Source organism: Verticillium nonalfalfae (genome assembly GCF_003724135.2).
Source record: "Verticillium nonalfalfae strain VnAa140/NRRL 66861 chromosome Unknown scaffold_67, whole genome shotgun sequence".
Lineage (NCBI taxonomy): Eukaryota > Fungi > Ascomycota > Sordariomycetes > Glomerellales > Plectosphaerellaceae > Verticillium > Verticillium nonalfalfae.
Window position 1 is genome coordinate 116,096 of NW_021167292.1, and position 19,626 is coordinate 135,721.

At 55.6% G+C, this 19,626-nt stretch overlaps 7 protein-coding genes across 7 annotated transcripts; 3 read left to right on the forward strand and 4 right to left on the reverse strand.

Annotated features, from left to right (window-relative positions):
- Positions 1-211: 211 nt before the first annotated feature.
- On the forward strand, positions 212-1,781 carry D7B24_007921 (uncharacterized protein; the record flags this gene model as incomplete). The annotated part of the gene is made up of 3 exons (XM_028642022.1): positions 212-930; positions 1,583-1,651; positions 1,748-1,781. The coding sequence occupies 3 exons, from the start codon at positions 212-214 to the stop codon at positions 1,779-1,781; spliced, it is 822 nt and encodes a 273-aa protein (XP_028494081.1).
- Positions 1,782-4,879: 3,098 nt separating this feature from the next.
- On the reverse strand, positions 4,880-5,772 carry D7B24_007922 (uncharacterized protein; the record flags this gene model as incomplete). Its single annotated transcript, XM_028642023.1, has 3 exons — positions 4,880-5,189; positions 5,256-5,455; positions 5,512-5,772. 3 exons carry the CDS (start codon positions 5,770-5,772, stop codon positions 4,880-4,882), a joined length of 771 nt encoding a protein of 256 aa, XP_028494082.1.
- A 1,221-nt stretch (positions 5,773-6,993) lies between these two features.
- On the forward strand, positions 6,994-7,583 carry D7B24_007923 (uncharacterized protein; the record flags this gene model as incomplete). Its single annotated transcript, XM_028642024.1, has 3 exons — positions 6,994-7,375; positions 7,446-7,496; positions 7,552-7,583. The coding sequence occupies 3 exons, from the start codon at positions 6,994-6,996 to the stop codon at positions 7,581-7,583; spliced, it is 465 nt and encodes a 154-aa protein (XP_028494083.1).
- A 1,856-nt stretch (positions 7,584-9,439) lies between these two features.
- Positions 9,440-11,650, forward strand: D7B24_007924 (uncharacterized protein; the record flags this gene model as incomplete). Its single annotated transcript, XM_028642025.1, has 3 exons — positions 9,440-9,617; positions 9,675-10,070; positions 10,146-11,650. 3 exons carry the CDS (start codon positions 9,440-9,442, stop codon positions 11,648-11,650), a joined length of 2,079 nt encoding a protein of 692 aa, XP_028494084.1.
- A 688-nt stretch (positions 11,651-12,338) lies between these two features.
- Positions 12,339-12,833, reverse strand: D7B24_007925 (uncharacterized protein; the record flags this gene model as incomplete). Its single annotated transcript, XM_028642026.1, has 1 exon — positions 12,339-12,833. The coding sequence occupies one exon, from the start codon at positions 12,831-12,833 to the stop codon at positions 12,339-12,341; it is 495 nt and encodes a 164-aa protein (XP_028494085.1).
- A 494-nt stretch (positions 12,834-13,327) lies between these two features.
- On the reverse strand, positions 13,328-15,154 carry D7B24_007926 (uncharacterized protein; the record flags this gene model as incomplete). Its single annotated transcript, XM_028642027.1, has 1 exon — positions 13,328-15,154. One exon carries the CDS (start codon positions 15,152-15,154, stop codon positions 13,328-13,330), a length of 1,827 nt encoding a protein of 608 aa, XP_028494086.1.
- Positions 15,155-16,136: 982 nt separating this feature from the next.
- On the reverse strand, positions 16,137-18,449 carry D7B24_007927 (uncharacterized protein; the record flags this gene model as incomplete). The annotated part of the gene is made up of 2 exons (XM_028642028.1): positions 16,137-18,065; positions 18,117-18,449. 2 exons carry the CDS (start codon positions 18,447-18,449, stop codon positions 16,137-16,139), a joined length of 2,262 nt encoding a protein of 753 aa, XP_028494087.1.
- Between the last annotated feature and the right edge of the window lie 1,177 nt (positions 18,450-19,626).

The window sequence follows — 19,626 nt, forward strand, 5'->3', positions numbered from 1 at the left end:
CCTTGCTACCCCCACCGATGTCCCCAACCAGTCCTTAGGCTCATGATCCCAACTCCTTAATCCGATCCATAAGCACAAACGCCAACGCCAACGCCATTATCCGGTACCCAGCTCCATACCATCACCACCATCGCCACAAGCCATCAAATTCGTCACACTGCTTGAACGTTGTTTTCGCACTCTACGGCCTTGGAGGGAAGGTCCTGTCATCATGCCGAAGCGCGTAAGGACTTCCGCGGAGCAGCAGACTCCCGACGAAGGCAACCAAGTTGGCTCAGAACCTGAGCCCACAACCGTGGCCGCACGCACTCGGTCCTCGCGTCGACAGCCTCCCAGATCTTTCAGCAGCACACCCGTTCAGCTTCAGGCCGGAAAATCCACTGCCACGGCGGTTGAGCTTGACGAAGGAGAAGTCTCTGCGAGCGCACGCAAAGAACGTAAACGTTTGACCGACAGAGTTGCTCAGCGCGAACATCGCAAACGTCAGAAGCAGTACATCGAAGAGCTCGAGGCCCAGCTCAGTATGCTCAAAGAAGGCGGCCAGTCAGACGTAGCGCAGCTAGCTGCCCGGAATCTTCAGCTGTACGACGAGCTCAAGCAGATGCATGCATTGTGGGATGAAATGGAGCAGCTGCTCTTGCGCCAACGGCAGCTTCGGCGAACGTCTACTGTCAACTTACTTTCTGCGAGACCCGATTCACAGATTGACACGCAGCTTGATAGGCTCATGGCGCGAGAGGGAGGCCAAACTACCACGGACGAACCGCTGCAACCAGGTCAGGCGAGCCACTACACCGGGAGCCACGACGGGAGTCAGTCGCCGTATGCCGATGCCATCCCAGACGCGGACCCAGACCGGGACAACAGCGACATGTCTCGGGTACAGGATGCGACAGGCCAAGCCATGTCTACTGCAGCGCAGCATAGCATGTTCATCATGCCAGAGGACCAGCATCGGGACCATGAAAGCAGCCGCGCTCGTGATCATTCACACAGCACGGTGGATCATTCAACCTCAACTGTCACTTTGGGCTCTCATCGTCCCTCTCTTCTCAGCTCCGCCGATGATGGCATGGAGTTTTCCTTGGCAACAATGTCCAACGATTCATGGCAACGCGCTCATCAACAACATGTTCCATCACAAACAAGACCCTTCGAACCGACTTGGGAATCCTGGTCTCGTTCTCATAACGACGCCTCGAGCGACCAGCTCAACCAAAGAACCTTTGTCGCTCGACCGTATCCTACCAATAACTCGTTCGAGGGGGGAACGACACCATACGAAAATCAGACTACGATGCCCAATCCTGAAAATTTGAGCATCCTCGAACTACTAGAGAATTATGTTGGCCAGTGCGTCTCGCCCCTGAGCCTTTGTTTTCCAAACCCCAGCGGTGGTCCGAGGCATCATCAAATTCTACCCCTGGTCACGTCGCCTAATATGCCACAGGACATAAAAGTACAACCCATGATTGAGCGGAGTCGAGTCAATATGCAACATGTCGGGCCGCCAAAACTATCCGACTTCTTATTCGATGACCCTCAGAATACACTTTCCCTCGACCTGAAGATGTTTTTGGAGCCTCTTCGAAGAGCAAGGCGAACTTCCGAGTATCTTGCAGGCTACTGGGTGCTTTATCTTTTGTTCAGGGTAGGCTGCTTACACCACTACCAAGGATTCATTTGGCAGGCCTTTGCACAGCGAGGTGTCGTTTTCCTGGCCAGTCTTTGCTGATATCTCGGACAGTGGCAAGCTCTACAAACTGAAGAAGCATTTTTGAGCCTCCCAACCTGATTGCGGCCAACACCACTCCAGCTCAATGTCTTACACCCCCACGCTGCGGACCTCATAGCTTGGTCAGTGCCTGAAAGGACTGCTCTTCACACTCCCAGGATGTGTGTATATCTAATGTGGATAACAGGCCCGCTGCCAGAGAAGACTTCATACGAATATCACACACCGCTCCCAACGATATTCACGACATATCTTCGGCTATCGGCGAGTTTCTGGTTGTGGATATTGTAACATCAGATCCAATGTTGCTCAGCATCCCACAGCGCCTTGAGGCAGAAATCACGAATCTGGCAAACTGGAAGCTTGGAGACGGGTTTTACGAGCGATATCCACATCTGCGTTCTTGGAAAGTGCCTCAAGGAATTATTTCGGTGGAAGCAAAACAAAATGGTCAATGAGACCACCTTTTTCCCGTTATGCAGAAGGTTCGGAGCATTGTGGAGCATCGGCCCTCCGTGTTTGAAGGTCTGCACAGCTCAATGGTGAGTGGCCTCGTTTATGGCAACCCTTTGACACCAGGTTCACCCGAAAAAATACTTGGGAATCAAGATGCTCCGGCAACTCATATTTGACACTACCAAGAGTCCGGACGTTTTTGGGTTTTCAGATTGGCACTGAAGCGGAATGCCAGGTTCAGCGCAGCGTAATCTAAATAATAGATGAGACGAGGTCGGGGAGGGAGTAATACAGCAGCATAGTGTGCTGCTCCAAAGAGGTCCAGCTTTCCACCAGCTTGGCTGCCAATACCCAAGCCTGGGACACCGTCGGTAAGATCCGAACAAATCCGACCCCAACCTAATACGAAGGCGCCCCAGCCATTTGACACTTTTGCGTTCACCGCCTTCATGCTTGCTCCAAACTCATTGACCAGTGACTTCCAGTCACCTGAAGCATACCCACGTACTCGAGTTTATGACTTTTCGCTATGTCAGGACCCATGCACGCCAAATACATAGCATCCTCGGAGACACATGATCTGCCCTAAAGATCACACGTGTCGCTGGCAGCAGTCTACGGCAACCTCGGCACAGTGAGTTTTGTCAGAGAGCCCGCTAAGATTCTTTGCCGCTTACATGACTTCGGGGGTGACCCTCGTGAATGGGACGCGCGGTCGGGTCTGGAACAAGTGAAAACATCATGAGAGGGCGCATCGGCAGATATATACCACGTATCCGGGCGGACTCGAAAAGTCCGGTAGTTGAATCCGGGCGCTTCGCCCGGAAACTGCGTCCGAGTCGCGCAAGTCCGGGAATCCAACTAGGGTCAGGGGCCGAGCTAGGTGGGTCACTACATGGCGCCAGGACTAGTGCTGCGAGCCTGGATTGTCCTTTTTGGCATTGTTCCACGCGGTTCGTAGTGCAAAGACCGAACGAAGCATGGTGCTGTCAAGTCCATCGGTGCCTTCCGCCTTCCTTGACCGACGAAGCACCGCTGCCTCGAAGCCGCGGCACGGTTTCGAGGCAGCTGATGTTCCCGTTCTCTGCTGACGGTGCCGGCTCGAGCATCATGCTAGGACTTTATCGGCGGCTGGAACGAGGGGCGGTATTCGCGTCGTCTTCGTGCAGGAGAAAACAGGTAGAGGCAGGACTGAAGACCCGGGTATCCGGGGGACGACCTGACGTTTTCTTTACTGAAGCTGCTTTCACAACGTAGGGACAACCTGAGGGCTTGTGAAATAAGATCCGACATGCGCAACAGATATTGTCGTTGGCTGTACTGTCAGTTGTAGCGTCAGCTACACGCAACAATTATCTCGTATGGGCAGCTCCAAGTCTTCTTATGTCTTTTTATAAAGATGGATCCTCGAAAGCCCACAGTCGTCTAAGGCGCCGCGTTGTTATTCATGCTGACTTGACCTGACACTGGTCACATCATGCGTTGACTGACATGCGAAAGAATCGATTCCACATGTTTGAACCACCGGAAGGCCCTTTATGTGTAGGGTACGCAATCGAATACGTAGGCGGTCGGATTAAAGTTGTGGGAAAGGCACGTCGGGCTCGAAAGTTACACAGGCAACGAAAGAAAAATATATGTATCCTGTTCGAACTCTCTTGTTAGCCGTAGACCTACCAGTCCTTTGGGTCAGGATACCATTCAAGGGGTTGGTCTGACGATAAATGATAGAGATTGTCATGTTTGCGTCTCGTGCCTTCGGCTCCGCTTTCATATACGAGGCGTCAAGACGGTGACGAAATGCAAATCGACGAATCGAAAAAGAAGTTGTCTTGGTAGTCCCTGATAGTTCTGTGTTGCCGCTCCATGGGCTAGAGATTCTGCGGTGCAGTGATCGTAGTGGTATGGCTTGGCAAGTTGGCCTGAATGTAGCTTCATTGCTTGTCTAATGATGAAGGAGTAACATCTTGATTGACTGGAAGAAAGTAGGTTACACAGAAGGGACCTCCGTAGTCTGACTTGGTCGCTGAAACATGCTGTTGATTGTCGAGGGGCGGTCCAGTCAGCTGTGTCAGTCAGCTGACAAAGTTTGTTGGCATCAGCCGTGTCGGCTTTCAACGAGTTACGGCTCCGCGGACTTGGCAGGGGAGGGACTCGATCCACTGCCTGCCATCTTTCCTACTTTATTCGTGGATGAGCTCAATGTCCGGTTCTCTTGTCGGGTGTGCTCGAACATGGGAACAAAGGCAACTGGTTGTCTTTCACTTTGACACCTATGCTTCGATCTGACAATAGGCCGAGGTACTGTCAAGCGTATTCTAAGTGCCACGGGGACATGAAAGAGGGCTCAATCACGCTTGGTCCAAGTGGCATGTCGACGGTTTTATGGGCACTGGTTTGATTCATTGCCAAGCGGTTCCCGAGAGAAGCAAGCCCCGCTATTCCCGCTGCTATGAAAGTGTCCTTTCTCTCACGTCCTATCTCCTACTCCCCGTGAGTCGTCTCCCATCATCTTCTGACCGGTTCTCCCCTATCAGGCATCTCTACATGATACTTCCACCATCTATCTCCCCACCGTTTGTGGATCTCCATCCCGTCTCTCGTCGATCCGCTGCCCCTCCGAATCGATCTCCTGGCCGGTTCCTCAATCGTGCCGCATCTCAGCGGTGGCTGGTTCTGATCAACCCTTTAAAGGTACTGGTTGATGAAGGTGCGGGCGGCGCCAACGCGGGCGTAAACACCGGGAGCGTTGGGAGCAGCGCAGCCCTCACCCCAAGAGACAACACCGACGAGAGTCCTGGAGCTGGCCTCGATGATGGGGCCGCCGGAGTCACCCTGGCAGGAGTCCTTGCCACCGGCAGCGAAGCCGGCGCAGATCATGTTGGTGGTGACGGCAGAGGTGCCGTAGTAGGAGCGGCAGGTGGCGCGGGAGATGATGGGGACATCAACCTTCCTCAGGGCGGTGGGGAGGGTGCTGCCGCCGGACGAGGTGGTTCCCCTTGCATTGCGTGTCAGCTCTCCTGAGAAACCATTCCGTGAGCACCAGGGGGATCACATGACTTACCAGCCAGCGGTGGTGGTGAGAGTGTTGGCGGCGGGGTCCGAGTTGGCGGCGGCCAGGGTGGCGTAGCTGATGGTGGAGCTCGTGGGGATGGGGGTAGCGAGCTTCCAGATGGCGAAGTCGTTGTCGTACCTCGAGGCAACGTAGCCGGGGTTAACGACGATCGAGGAAACACGGACAAGAGTGCCACCGGAGCTGCGGTTCTGTTCGAGTATCAGCATACTGGGCATGTATGATGGCTGGATCAGGGTTCACATACCAGGCTGCCGGCGCGGACAGTCACGGAGGAAGCGCTGACGCCGGTGCTGCAGTGAGCGGCGGTCAGAACGGTGTTGGCGTTCAGAAGAGATCCGCCGCAGAAGTGGGAACCGCTCCTCTGCAGGGAGACGATGAAGGGGAAGTCTCCAGCGCTGGCAGCAACGCCGCCAACGATCTGAAGCTCCTCCTGGGGGGCAGGGACGGGCGAGCCGAAGGCGACGGCGGTGAAGCCAAGAGCGGCGACGAGAGTCTTAAAAACCATGATGAAGAAGCGAGCCGGATGAGGAGCTACCGAGAGATAGTTGGATACTGGACTGAGGGAACTGAAGTAGGATGAGATGAGATGAAAGAAAATGATGATATGGACGACGATGGCCTCGCCATCTTTATAGTTACAAACTTCACGTTAACTCGCGATGCCCCTATTCTATAACCTTCCATTTTAGTGCTTGGAAAATCATGGCATAACACGAACCGCTGCGGCATGTCCTTCCAGATGGGGACTATCATGGCAGTCCTATGGACTCTATCCACAAGTCTTCTGCAGGAATGAGACCTTCCGTATGAGGTCTACACTTCCAGAACATGTGAAAGTTCCACGGGCGCTTGCGGAGAGCTGTGTGTCTAGCTCCGACGAGCGTGGGCGACACACGTCTTGCTCGCCTACTAGAGAGCGAGTTCTCTTTCGAGTCCAAGTTAACATGACCGCTCCAGTAGGTCTTTCACCTGTGAGAAATACGATCTTATACTGCCCGCAGAGAAGTACTGCAATATTCTATTCTGACATAAACCTCTGATTTCTATCCGCTTACCATGGCGTTGATGGTGACATTCAACAAGAACGGGACGATAGATGACACCGGGCCACCCACATACCGATCGATCACATCAGCGGGGGTTCCATAAAGGTCCTCACGGCGCTAGTTTCTATGTACAGACAAGGCTCTGCTGCCGACGATCATCTGTGGGGGGAACTAATGTAGATCATCTCTGAGGCGTCGAAGACTAAAGCTTGTTCTTTCAATACCACCTTCTACGAACGGACAGGCTAGCTACAGCCAACCGTCTGGTAGGGGCGATAGATTAGTCTGCATAGCACCATGAGTGTTGTCGCTTGCGTGACGCGACTGATCGTTACTGATTGGGACCAACGTTGACGGCGAATCATCAACGGGGGCAAGTGCCGAGATATCGGGCTCTCCCGCATACGCTAAAGCTAAATCGGGCAGTTGCGATTAATTACCCCACGTTCATAAGATGGTATCTTCAGCTGCGGAGGATTACCCTGCTGTGAGCAGATCGCTCGGTCGATTTCTCATCTAGGCAGGCGGATCTGACGGAGCGCCGCGGAGAGTAGCTGACTGGCCGCTGAACGCAGCCTTCGCAGCGTCATTTGTTCCAATTAGAAGCACAGTAAACCTGCTCTCGTTGGCAAATCTGCGGATTCTCGCGACGCTCTCTCCGTCTTTGAAACATGAGACAAATGTCTCCAGCGCTTAAGCAGTTCCTGCTCATTTCTGGCGCTTTCATCGGTCTCTGGATCGTGTGGTCGGCCTTCTTCAACGCCGCCATGGACACTCTTGACTTCCCTTTTTCGATCGAACTGGGCGGCGCGTCCATCGCCCAGGCTGCCGGAGATGCCGAGGAGCCGGTACAGGCCAAGACTGGCTCCGAGGCTGCGACCTTCACCCTGAAAGACGGTCGCCTCTCTTCGGGCGACTTCATCCTAGGACGCTATGCCTCCGAAGACAGAAGCTTTCTTCCCAAGCCTGTCCTGTGGTTCAAGAAGACCGACGGCGACGGCCCCAAAGTTCAGCGAGTGACTGCCAAGGAAAACGAGGGCTCTTTCCAATTGATCTTCTCAGGTGTGTGGCACCTCTACAAGAATTGCCTATGATGCGCTTATTGATGCGTTCGTGGCTGATGATTTCTCAGGTGCTGGTCTGATCGTTGAAGGCGGTCAAATATTCGCTGACCTTTCCGGGAGTAAGTAGTAAAGCATATGTGTGCTAAGTCTGAAGCTGACATATTGATTACGCAGACGATGAGTCCAAGTTGGTCGCCAAAGATTGAATCTGGGAGGCGTGATCGCGGAAGCGAGGGAAGAATGCAGACTTATGATGAAGGCTTTATGCCAATTACTCGGGCAACTCCACATTTCCAACAATGTAGCAATGCACTTCGGCTGCTGATCGTTTTCTGAATATAATTGTACTAGGCATCTTCATGGGTGAGCTTCAACAGCAATGATAGTGAGGAAGGCGATCAGGCGGCGCTTTAACGACAGAAACAATGATACTGATATCGCTCACTGCTTTCGGAACCCTGAAAATGATTCTATGGAGCCCCTGGAGAATATCTCATACTCCGGAACTGTAGTTGTGTAGTTTGCTGGACGAATTTCTTCAAGGTGTCAAGGCCACGCCAGATTGTTCTTCGTCTCCATCCTCATGGTTGGGGGTCTCTTGTAGGAGGGTTATGAGTCTGCAAACAACCTCCGACAAACACATACGACCATACCTACTGGAGAACTCGGGATCCCGTCCGCTCTCCCATAGATAAGCCAGTAAGGGTCGGACTAGTAGTTGGGTGGGTGACCACCAGCGAATCCCTGATGTTGTATGTTTTTGATTTAATTTTGCCATCCCACTCTTACTTAGTGTGACACCTGGCGTAGGAAATGACTCTTGTGGGGAACGTTGTGGGCTTGTGCAGGCGGAGCAACGGAGGTTTGTGACGAGTCGTAACTGAGGATGGCTTAAGACTCAACCTCGAAAAGTCTGCGCAGTGATTGATGTAACTGCCGAAGAAACACGTTCAGCGCGGGGCGTTACAGCCAGCGGTATGCGTCTCTTGGCATGTTCCATAGGCATCCGGTTGCCAAATTATGCTCTCGTGAGTTTGTACTAGGTAGTCAACGATTCATACCATCGGTAGCCGGTAGCATCAACGCAGGCGTTGTCGGCCTTGCCCCCCCGTGTGGCGCTCGGAGCCAGTGCCGATTCCGGCGGTGCCGATCCTCATCAGCTCCGGCCTCCGAGGAAATAGTGATGGCTGCTGTAAAGATACGTGCACCACCAGTGGCAACAATCATTCCATTTAAACACTTTTTCCATCAGTCGATTTCTATCAGGCCAATTCGAACCTCAAAACTGATCTTTTGGCGTCATAGAGTAGATTAATTGTAACGTACCTTCGCAAAGGGTTACACCGGCCGGCCTTCTTGTGCCCTTGGTCACTAGCTAGCTTGTTCGCGATAGCCGGAAGCTGCAATTAGTGAATGTGTGCCATTGGTGGTGGAGCTAAGGATTATCTCTCGAGTGGCTTGGCCACCAAGGTCCTGGTGGACAAACCTAAAGACTTCACTATGGCAAGGGGCTGACTCGTATCTACGATTAAGCTACTTGGTCTCTAAACGAACAGATCAAGACCAACCCTCAATCTCTACTCTTAAGTTTGGCCTTTAGCTGCAACCTCTCTTTCTGTCCTTGGATGTTGTGCTACCCCGGAGTAGGCACCCGGAAAGCACGGGTGAGACAGCACAGGTAGGAGTTGGACTTTCCGCCAATTTGAATCCCTGCCTGCCGATTACAAGCCGCGCCGAAGTAGCCGGATCGACTCTCAATCTGTCAAATTGGCAACCTCAAGCGGTGCGAATGCGAGCATATTAAAGTCTCGGCTCGCATATCACTAGTGGTGGTCCCTTGCCTTCGTTTCCGTGTTCGTACGCCTGGGTCACAAGCTCAATCATCCCATCACCGGGTGTCCCGAAGTCCGGGAGCGATTCATGAAATGATGAGGTCCATTGAATGAAGTGAGTCTGTTTTAAAGAGTTGGGTAGCTGCTGCTGATTGATCGCCACTATCAACACTTAAAAACCATTACTTCTCCTGTGTTCACCAAGTTGTGTTATCTTGGTCATCTTGACAATGAGACTCCGCGACATTCGCCTCTCCACTGGGCCCCTGACTCTGATTGTGGCATGGGTTCTAGGGGCCTCAGCGACACCCACAACCCCTGGCCAAAGGCTGAGGGCAAGTCGGACAATGGAACCATGTGCCGCAGTGAGCGCTTCTTGGGCTGAGCAGATTGCTGCCGATCCTGCATGTGAGTGGCAGACCCTTCCGCCCTACTCAAAACGCTCCGTTGACCATGACCTTCAAGCCTTGCCCGTGGTCCCAGCCAAGATAGCTCATAGCTGTCTCCAGTCTGTTCCTCTTGGTCAGCAGGCTGCGCTAGATTACCTTGACTCTATCGCACCTTATCTTGACTGGCAGACCGATCCGACGTACAAGGCAAACCCGCCACCGGATTACTTCTTTCCTCCTCATGACTACTATGCGGCAATGGAAAAAGTACGACAGAAGGTTGCCACAGGACAGTATGACAGCGAATATTCTTTCCAGGACGACTTCTACAGGAGCGTCTTTGGCCCTGCTCATGACTCTCACATGGTCGTATACCCAGATGCCCTAAGTCGAGCTTTTCAGTGGCAACGACAGCGCTCTCTGGTATCCATTAGCGAGGATGGCACCTCGTTGCCGGTAATCAAGTTTTACGGTAAGTGACGTTGCATAGGCTATTGCTCAGACTTGAACCGTTACCAGAAAGACATTGTAATTGACCTGATCGCAGAGGATGTAATCGCATCACCGTCGACTGCTCCTACAGTCACAAAGATAAACGACCAGGACCCAGTCAAGTACCTCGAGGACACCATCTACCAAGTGACATGGGCCCGCGACCCAGACGCTGCTTACAACAGCATGTTTTATTCGGCTGCTTACTCTGCAGCCGGTCTCAGCTCAGGTTACTTTGCAGGCAGTGGCCGGCTCCGATACGTTTACCAAGGCCCGCAGACTTCCCTCACGTTCGACAACGGAACCAAAGTGACCTTTGAAAACCAGGCGTTGGTCAAGGGTAACATGACGGGAGTAGTTGATGGTCCCAGCTTTTACAAAACGTTCTGCTCCCCACGGGCAACCGACGACTCGTCCGTCGAGACCCAGCTTGTGAGCGACAGTTCACAAGCCGCCAGTGCCGACCAGCCAGTAGGCGACGATTACCCTAAGCCTGTACGGGCCTCCGCCGATGGGGTGATCTCTGGGTACTATCTTGAAGGGAATGGTCTTGATGATGTTGCCGTGCTGTCAGTGCTCAACTTTGATCCCGACACATCAGCAGAGTTCCAATCTGTTATGGACGACTTTTTCAAAAGCGCAAAGGCAGCCGGCAAAAAGAAGCTCATCATCGACTTGCAGGCCAACGCCGGCGGCTTCGCCATCCTGGGGTACGAGGTATTTGGCCAGCTCTTCCCGCAGCAGAAGCCACAGGACAACGGCCGCTGGCGAAAAAATCCAGGCTTCGACGCCATTGCACGCTCCTATTCGGAGGCCGTCGCAGGAGTGGATCTGGCGACCACACCCAGCGACGACATTGTTGTGGCTGCTGAAACGTGGTTCAACTGGAGGCATGACCTCAACACATCCAACTTGAATTTCCAATCTTTCGAAGATAAGTTTACGGCCCAAATCTTCGCCGACACGCCCTATACGTCTCTTATGCGGTGGAATCTTTCGGACCCTCTGGAGGCCAGCAACGCAACTTTTGGCCTCGGGATCGAGTTCAGCGGCTATGGAACCCGGGCCAACATGGAGCCGCCCTTTGCGCCGGAGAACATCGTCATGCTCCACGACGGCACCTGCATGTCTACGTGCTCTACATTAGCCGAGGTCCTGCGTACCCAGGGCGGCGTCAAGTCAATCGCCATCGGCGGCCGGCCCATCAAGGGTGACATGCAGGCTATCGGCGGCGTCTCAGCCCCACAGGCTATCGTGTTCTTTGACATTCACTTCTATGCCCAGCTCGCACTCAAGTTCAAAGTATCCGATTCGGATCGCGCTGCTCTGGAAAGATACACCCCACTCGCCTTCAATCGCAGCACGGACGGCGTCGTCAATGGCAAGGACGCCATTCTCCCCGAGCACATCGACGACGGTCTGCCGAGCCAGTATGTCTACCGCGCTGCTGACTGTCGGCTGTTCTACACGCAAGAGATGGTTAACGATGTTTCTGCCGTTTGGAGGGCAGCCGCCTCGGCGGCTTTCAATGGTGGGAAATGCGTGGCAGGCGGTCTGTAAGGATTGGCCGTCGACATGGACTGCTAAGTCTCCAAGCTCGCATGAATGTTTACTGCTGAGCTTGGCAATGCTGCCATTATTGGACAAGTTGCAGATTCATTCAAAGCAGGACTGAAGTTGTCAGAGCCCAAGAGATGATAGTTTGGACTTGAATGAGTAATGTTTATGCCCTTGCGATTGCACGGCTCTTGCATGATTTTGACCATTGAAGTCACTGATCTACTTTTTGACTCTGACGCTCTACCTTATCGTAACTTTGATTGGATCTGTGGCATCTATCGATTGGAGCTACCACCGAAGGATTGGTTGTTTACTCCTTGCTATGAATAGAGGTACGTTCTCATTCATTGGGAACGTGGAAGACCAGTCAACACAGACGGGATTCCAATAAAACTACAAGAAAAACGAATGAGAGGAAAACGTCGTAGAAAAGAACTGGCCAATGCTCGCGTTGCCGAATAATGTCCTCATAACAATGATATTCCGAGAATCCATGTGAACAACAGAACCGCCAGTCCCTTTGAGAGGAGAGGAAGTGGAACCGAAGGCGAAACCCGAGGAAGAGATACTCTTCATAGGGGACGAAAGTTCCCGACAGAAACCTTGTCCATCATGCGTCGATTGCACACCAGTTTCCACCGAGCCGCCGCGTCGTTGCGGCCACCGGCGACGAGATTCCCAAAACCGCCTATTTCGCAGGCGCTTTCCCCCGGACAAACTTCGTATGCCTGCCCGTAATCACAACGGCTCCCCTCCGGCCCTCCTCCACCTTCCACACGCCGACGGTCGTGAACGCCAGGCTGCCGCCGACCTTGTCCACGGAGCCCTCAATCTCGACCTCCTCGCCGAGCCGCACGCTGCTGACGTAGCTGACGTGGATGTCGACGCTTACGCCTGTGCCGCCGCGCAGGTCCCACGCCGCGACGGCGAGGCCGCCGGCCCAGTCGACGATGGTGGCCGAGACGGAGCCGTGCAGGCCGCCGGCGGCGTTGAGGTGGCAGGCCGCGACGGGGAGGCGGAAGATGACGCGGCCGCGCGAGGCGTGGGTCAGGCGGAGGCCGTGCTCCGCCGGGGACAGGAGGAAGGCGTAGAGCGGGGAGGCGAGGCAGCGGGTTGCGTGGTAGTCGGTAATGTGAGCTTCCGTTGTGGGGTCCGAGGCCGGGATGGGTTGTTGTGTGGACATGGTGCTCGGCGGTGTGACAATTTTTAATTTGGAACTTTGGCCACGTATTGAAAAATAAGTGTATGCTAGGTGTGGCGTTTTCTGCTTCGTTGAGGGCAAAGTGATGCGTGAGTTTTGAGACGGTGAGGTATGAGCATGTCGAGTCACTGAGAAGTGAAAAGAAAGTTGAAATGGTCATCATCACGTGCGGCAGAGCCCCGCCGAACATCGGACGGATCCTGCTTAACGGACTCGCCCGCAGGCCTGCCCCTATTCCAACACCTACCACAAGCAAGAAGCAAGCAGAGACAAATTAAAGCAGTCAAAGTTGCTACAGAAAGGGGGTATCGTACTCAAACGAGCCTCAAAGCACTTGTATCAAGCCCAAACGCCAAACGACCGCCGCAGACGTGCATGCTGCTTCAACCCCCACACCACCCGGAGCACTTCCGCCCCTCGGCCTGAGTAAACAGACTGCTCGCCTTCCGTCCGCCGATGACGCTCGCAGGCGTCTCCTATGCCTGCTTTCTCCTCTTCCTCTGGCCCCGTTTCCTAGCCGCGACGATCTGTCTCCTCGCCAAGATCTTGGTGATCCACTGCCGGATCCAGCCCTGCATCATGACCGTCACGGTGATGCAGACGACGGGCGCTGCAATCTTCCAAAAGTAAGGAATGCCATAGGCGAGCTGTGGGAACGGCTCAAAGTTCTGGCCGAAGTAGCCCGTGATGAAGGTCAACGGCAGAAAGATGATTGTGATGACAGTCAGCTGCTTCATGCTCTCGTTCTGGTTCGCCGAGATGGTGTTGAAGATGAGGTCAATGAGGTTGTCGGCGCTGCGCTTGATCTGCTCCATGGCTTCCGTGATGATGACGCAGTGATCGAGGACGTCGCCGAGGTACGTGTGCGTCAGAGGCGTGACGATGACGCCCGAGGCCGGGTTATGGAGCTCGCGCGCCGCAATGTCGGGACGTAGGTCGGTCGCGTGATCGCGCAAGACGTTGACCACATTGTCGATCGGATTCAGAAACGTGAGCATTTTGTTGATCTCGGAAATGCAGATGTACAACTGTCTGCTCTGCTTGATGCTAGGCGACGTCAGAACGTCGAGCTCGAGATCCCCAATGACATCTTGGTAGACAGCCGTCAGAGGAAGAGCCAGATCGATAATGGCATCAATGATGGCCTGGACGAGGAGCGACGCGTCACACGACTGCCGCAGAATCGTGCCGGGGGTAGACAGACGCAGCGCAATCGGCCGTTCGATGTCGCGAGCCGACACCTCGAAGAACGAGATGACAGTGTTGTCTGAGGTGAGAAAGATCGAGACCTGCTCGGCACTAACGGCAAGGTCGCGCGAGTTCAGCGACGAGTGCTTCTCCATGTAGTCGGTACGAGCCTCATTCGGCGAGGCATGGTAACGCTGCAGCGTACGGACGAGAATGCTGTCGTCTGGCGTCAGGTCGGGGTCTTCGACGCTGAACCCGAGCTTGGCCTTGACACGGTCACGGCGAGACATGTGCGCCGTCTTCGCCGGCACGGCAGCCCTCTCCGGGTCCGTCCTGGCTGCAGAGTCCTTCATGGCTCCGGCATCCGGGCCGCTGCCGCTCATCCACCTCTTCGCCCGCATGAAGCCCCTTGCTGACTTTTTCGTGAGAACGCTGCTCCTGTCTGAGTCGGAATCGCTGTCGCTGTCGCTGTCAGGATCCACGAGCCGGACGAGCTTCTGCAGCGTCAGCAGGATAAAGGCGTGGTTCGGGTACCAGTCGGTCTTGGTACGGTTGCGGGTGTTCATGATATCCTCAATGGCCAGCTTGTGCAGGCCCTTGTGCTGACCGCAGGCCTGGATGACGTCCCAGCTGAGGCCGTTGATGTTGATCCAGCGACACTTGCTCCAGGCGGGCTGCGGCCGCTGCAGGTACTCGATAAAGTCCTCGTTGCCAAAGGATCGGCTCTCCACACGGCCCTCGTCAAAGTCGGCCACGGTGATCTCGCACTCGGCGTGCAGGGCGGGGACCGAGGCGTGTCCTCCGTCCGGCTTCGAAGGGTCGTAGCCGGGCTCAGAGCCGGGCTGCCAGCCTGGGCGGTGCGACTCGAAGTCGAAGGCAATATCATCGTAATCGTCGACCGCTCGGAATGTGTTGGCGCGAGAATCGGCACGTCGGCGGACGGGGGAGAAGGGAGTTTCGGGGTCGGAAGAGGCCGTGTTCGTGCGATGTGCCAGGCCTGGGGTGGGGCTGATGGTGGTCTTGAGTTTCAGGGGCTGTGTGTGCGGCGAGACCAGCTCGTCGGGGGCCGTCTCGACCTTCTGGAGGACAGGAAACTGCGTCGAGTCTTCGGCCATGGCTGGTTATGGTGATGACCGCAAGAGGTCGTGGCAGAGACGGTTGGAGGTGGGCGACATGAGTGTTTTGGAGAAGTGTTGTCTCACGGACGATGGCCGACAGAGCGCGAGGCGGTGCTCTGCAGGGTTACTGGCATCCAGGATGATGGCAGAACCGCAGATCGTTGGCCAGGGTCGAAACTGGTTGCGAGTGGTCAGGCCGTGTGTCGTCGTGCTTTGGGCTAGGGTCACAAGTTGCGGCCCGGCCCTTCCAGAGGGTATAACTACCACGTGGTATGGAAGAAAGCGATGCTGCGATTGATGAAAGAGGAAATTGTTCAAGATGATGACGTGAAGGAGATAAACTCCAGAGGTCTACCGTAGTGAGGGGAGCAGGAAGATCGAAGACCGCAGGCAGCTGCACGTGGTGATCGCAGATAAGATACGTACCCATACAAGCCTTGCCCAGAATGATTTAGTGGCGCGTCAACTGCAATGCAGTAGTCAAAGTGAGCTTGATAGTGTTCGTCACGTACAAGCTTTCAGACAAGCTTCGCCCCACGAGAATCCAAGACAGCAACGCCTGTCGATACCAGCGCGTGTCCCTTTATCGTAATGTGCATCAATTGCATGCGCGGATTGAAGGGAAACCATGGGCTGTAGCGCTATTGCCGAAAGCCTGACACAATGTCCATGGCACTGCTAATGCACTTGAGTTCATACGACACTTTTATCTTCTGCTCTGACACCAACCACTGCATTTTACCCCAATACATGAACACCAGCCCTGCAAGCTGAGGCCCTACTGTGGGCGGTGCCAAGAGGTCGAGCATGTCACGCATGTCCAAGAAAATTCGGTCATGATTGACCTCACATCTTCGTCAACTCGTTGCACCCGACCGTGGGCTTCAACTCGGTACTCGATGCAAGAAGAGAACAGGCTTGGCAGACATGACTGCATCGGAATGAGAATAATACAAAGTTTTACTACTTCATGACCAATCTATTTAGCATCAGGCCCAACATGGACAATATCAAAGGTCGAATCCGCTCCACCGCAAGCACCAAGTACGAGCCTGCCCTGCCCAGGAACAATGCACTGTCCGTTACCGTTGGCGGGCTGCCAGACGAACGACTCGCCCTCCTTAGCGCCCTTGAGATCAACAAGCTGCCCGACGTCCGTCTCGCCCTCGCCGCCGGCACGTCCACCGCAAGAAAATACGGTCACGTTGTCATCAGCCGCCCTTCGGCTATCCGTGCTCACACAGCCGTTCGTCACAACACTCACCACGAGAGCAGATCCTGGCCTGGAACCATCATTGTGGGCACCAGCCGTGATGAAATCGAATTTCTGCTCAGGCGCTCCAGAGCAGGGTACGAGAGCGAGGGGGATCAGGTTCTGGCGGAAATCGCCAGCTGTGGGATCAACGGACACACACTCGCCGGTTGAGGCTCGCAGAGAGACGAACTGCATGGGACGGGTGGCGCCAGAGTCAAATTGGTGCGCCTCCGCCGCGGCTGTGGGGTTGAGTGTACCACCGGCCCGGGAGACGGGGATCGGAGCCGTGGGGTTGGCGGGTGTGGTAGAACCGGGTGTTTCGGGACCGGCGTCATCCTTCTTGTCCTCCTCCCCTTTGCCGTTGCCATTGCCGTTGCCATTGCCATTGCCATTGCCATTGCCATTGCCGTTGCCGTTCCCGTTGCCGTTGCCGTCGCCTTTGCCCCCACCAGCACCCGCGCCACCACCGCCAACAATGGTAGAGAAGATTGGTGTAGGGGCGCCTTCGGGAGCTTCGGGAGCCGAGGGCTGCGTGGGTGGCTCTGTGGCCGCAGGTGGCGCCCGAGATACGTCGGACCCTGTGGTCGAGGACAAAGCCGGCGCAGGACTACCATGACCGCCGTTGTAATCCTCGCCATTTCCAGCATCAGGAACAATAGTCGAGAAAATAGGCTCCGGGGCGCCGGGGGGTGCAGTTGGTGGAGCGGTCGGCTGAGCGGCAGACCTGGTCCTTCTGGTTCTGGTTTTGGAGCAAGACGATGTCTGAGCGGGTGTGTCTGCGTTATCGTCGTTGTTATTGCCGCCTTGATTACCTCCATTACTTCCGGCGTTGCCCCCCTTTCCACCGGCTTGACCTCCATCGTTGCCACTATTGGGGGCAACGGGGGAGAAGATAGGCGTTGGTGCACCCGGGGGCGCCGAGGGCTGGGCAGCCTTTGAAGTCGTGGAGCTGGTAAGGGAGGCCGCTGTCGAACAAGGTAGGACTTCGGTATCGTTCCCGCTGCCATTGCCGCCTTCGTTGCCGCCATCGGGAATTATCGTTGAGAAGATTGGTGTTGGAGCCCCGTTCGGTGCGGTAGGCTGCTGGGTGGGCTCGGCGACGGGAGGAGCAACGGGGGGGGCAGCGGGAGGTGGCATAACACCTCCATTACCGTTGCCGTTGCCATTACCGTTGCCGTTGCCATAACCGTTGTCGTTGCCATTGCCATTTCCATTGCCGTTGCCGTTGCCATTTCCGCCGCGGTTACCGCCCTTCCCACGCCCATCTCCCCCGCGTCCCCGGCCTCCGCCGCCACCACCGAAAAGATCACCCAAGTTCGGGAGGCCACCCGTGCTGCCTGAACCCCCTAGAAACGAGGGAGTGCCGGCCCCGAAGCCGGCACCGTGAGGACTCCGCTTCCACCGGATAGACATGCCTCCAATATTGAACCTCTGCGTCGTCTCGCCCTCGGCACAAGCGGCTACGCCGAGCGTGTCTCCGTTTGCGACGAGACACTGGCCCTCGGCGTTCTTCGGCTTCAGAGATAGTGCCATGCGGCCTCCATAGGCAAAGAGCTGGGAGTCGGTGACCTCGCCCTCGCCAGCCGCGCGGCCGCCACAGGAGAAAAGGTTCACGTGGCCATTACGGCTGTCAAAATTGAGGCATGCTTGAGTCTGCCATGATCAGCTAAAGAGTCCTTGCTGGTGCATGAGGGTCCGGCATACCAAGGTGTTCACGAAGAGAACCTGGCCTGGCTGGTCATTGTGCTTTCCAGCGGTAATGACATCCCAGCCCTGGCCTTCCGTCGATCCGCAGGCGGCGAGCTGCACGGGGGTCAAGTTCGCACGAAAATCACCGGACAGGGGGTCGACAAAGAGGCATCGGCCGTCGGCAGTCTGGACCGACACATTGGCAAAGGCACGAGTAGCAGCGTCATCCCGTCGGTGGGCCTCGGCGGTGGCGTCGGGATCCAGAGCTTCGACGGCACGGCGGCGAGGCGTCGGGGTCGCCGCGACGAGGGCGGCGAGCACCGAGAGAAGTACGTGCTGGGACAGCATGATGGCGTGCGAAAGAAGAGGTAGACCTGATGAGCGAGTGAAGGTGAGAAGTGAAGTAAACAGGGACCTGCACTGCAGATTTCAAGAAGCGAAGGTAAGAGGAACTGAAAAGGCGTGAAAAAGAAAGGAACGTGGTTGGACAGAGCTAGCTGCGCAAAAAGAGCGAAGCCGTGATGATCGACTGACTCTCCCAAGAATCCTCCGACGGTGGGAGGATGGGCGGCGGTGCGTGGGAGATATACGCCGGCCGTCATGCCGCCAGAGTTCGACAGGGACATGGTCATGCAAGCACGAGACGAACGTTGTCGCTCGCCCCCTTTCCCCTCAATTTCGTTTCCAACGCACCATTTTCAAGGCCCGTTTCACGAGGCCAAAAGCCCAAGAAAATCCAAGCGCCGTTTGTGCCGCTGACCATCAGCCCTAGAGAACGGTGTCCAGAGGGGGCGCAACTCGGGCATTTCGAAGACAGAGTGCAAGGTCAAAGAGGGGTCGCAGCAGTGGTTGGCGAGGTCCATCTCCCGTCCGATCACTGAGCGACGCAGGGAAGGGGCCTGGTCCATGGAGCAACGGAGCATGATGATGCGGTTCCTGTCGTCTGGTCGTCGGCTGTCAACGAGGTGCATGGGCGGGCCATTGGCTGAACAGCCCGAAGGTGCTGGCGTGTGAAACCAAATCTGTAGCAGCGGGTGGTGGTGAGGAAGGGAGAGGAGGTGCGATTGACGAGCATTGGTGGTGAGGGGACGAAATGGGGGGGACCAAAGGCCAACTTGAGACGAGGCCCTGGATCTTGGGACCTGCCGAAGAGCCGGATTGGCTGTGCGGCGTGGGCCGTGCTCGATCTGGGTGGGGGAGGGGGGGTCTTGCCCTGCCTGGTCCTGGTGGCCCGGCCCTGGCAGGATCTACCTGCTGCAGCTGCCGCCATGTGCTGCCCCTGGATTGAGACCTCTGCCTGCTTGAGACCTCTGCCTGGCTCTGCCTGCCTGCCTGCCTGCCTGCCTGCCTGCCTGCCTGCCTGCCTGCCTGCCTGCCTACCGTATTCATTAGCCTTTGGAACATGACCAGGCCGGGGGTGCTCCAAGGGAGGTGCTCCTCCTTCCACCTGATCCTCAAGCCATTGCACCTGCCTGGCCCCGGCCGCATCCCCAACAATACGGCGCGACGAGGGTGCTGACGGAGG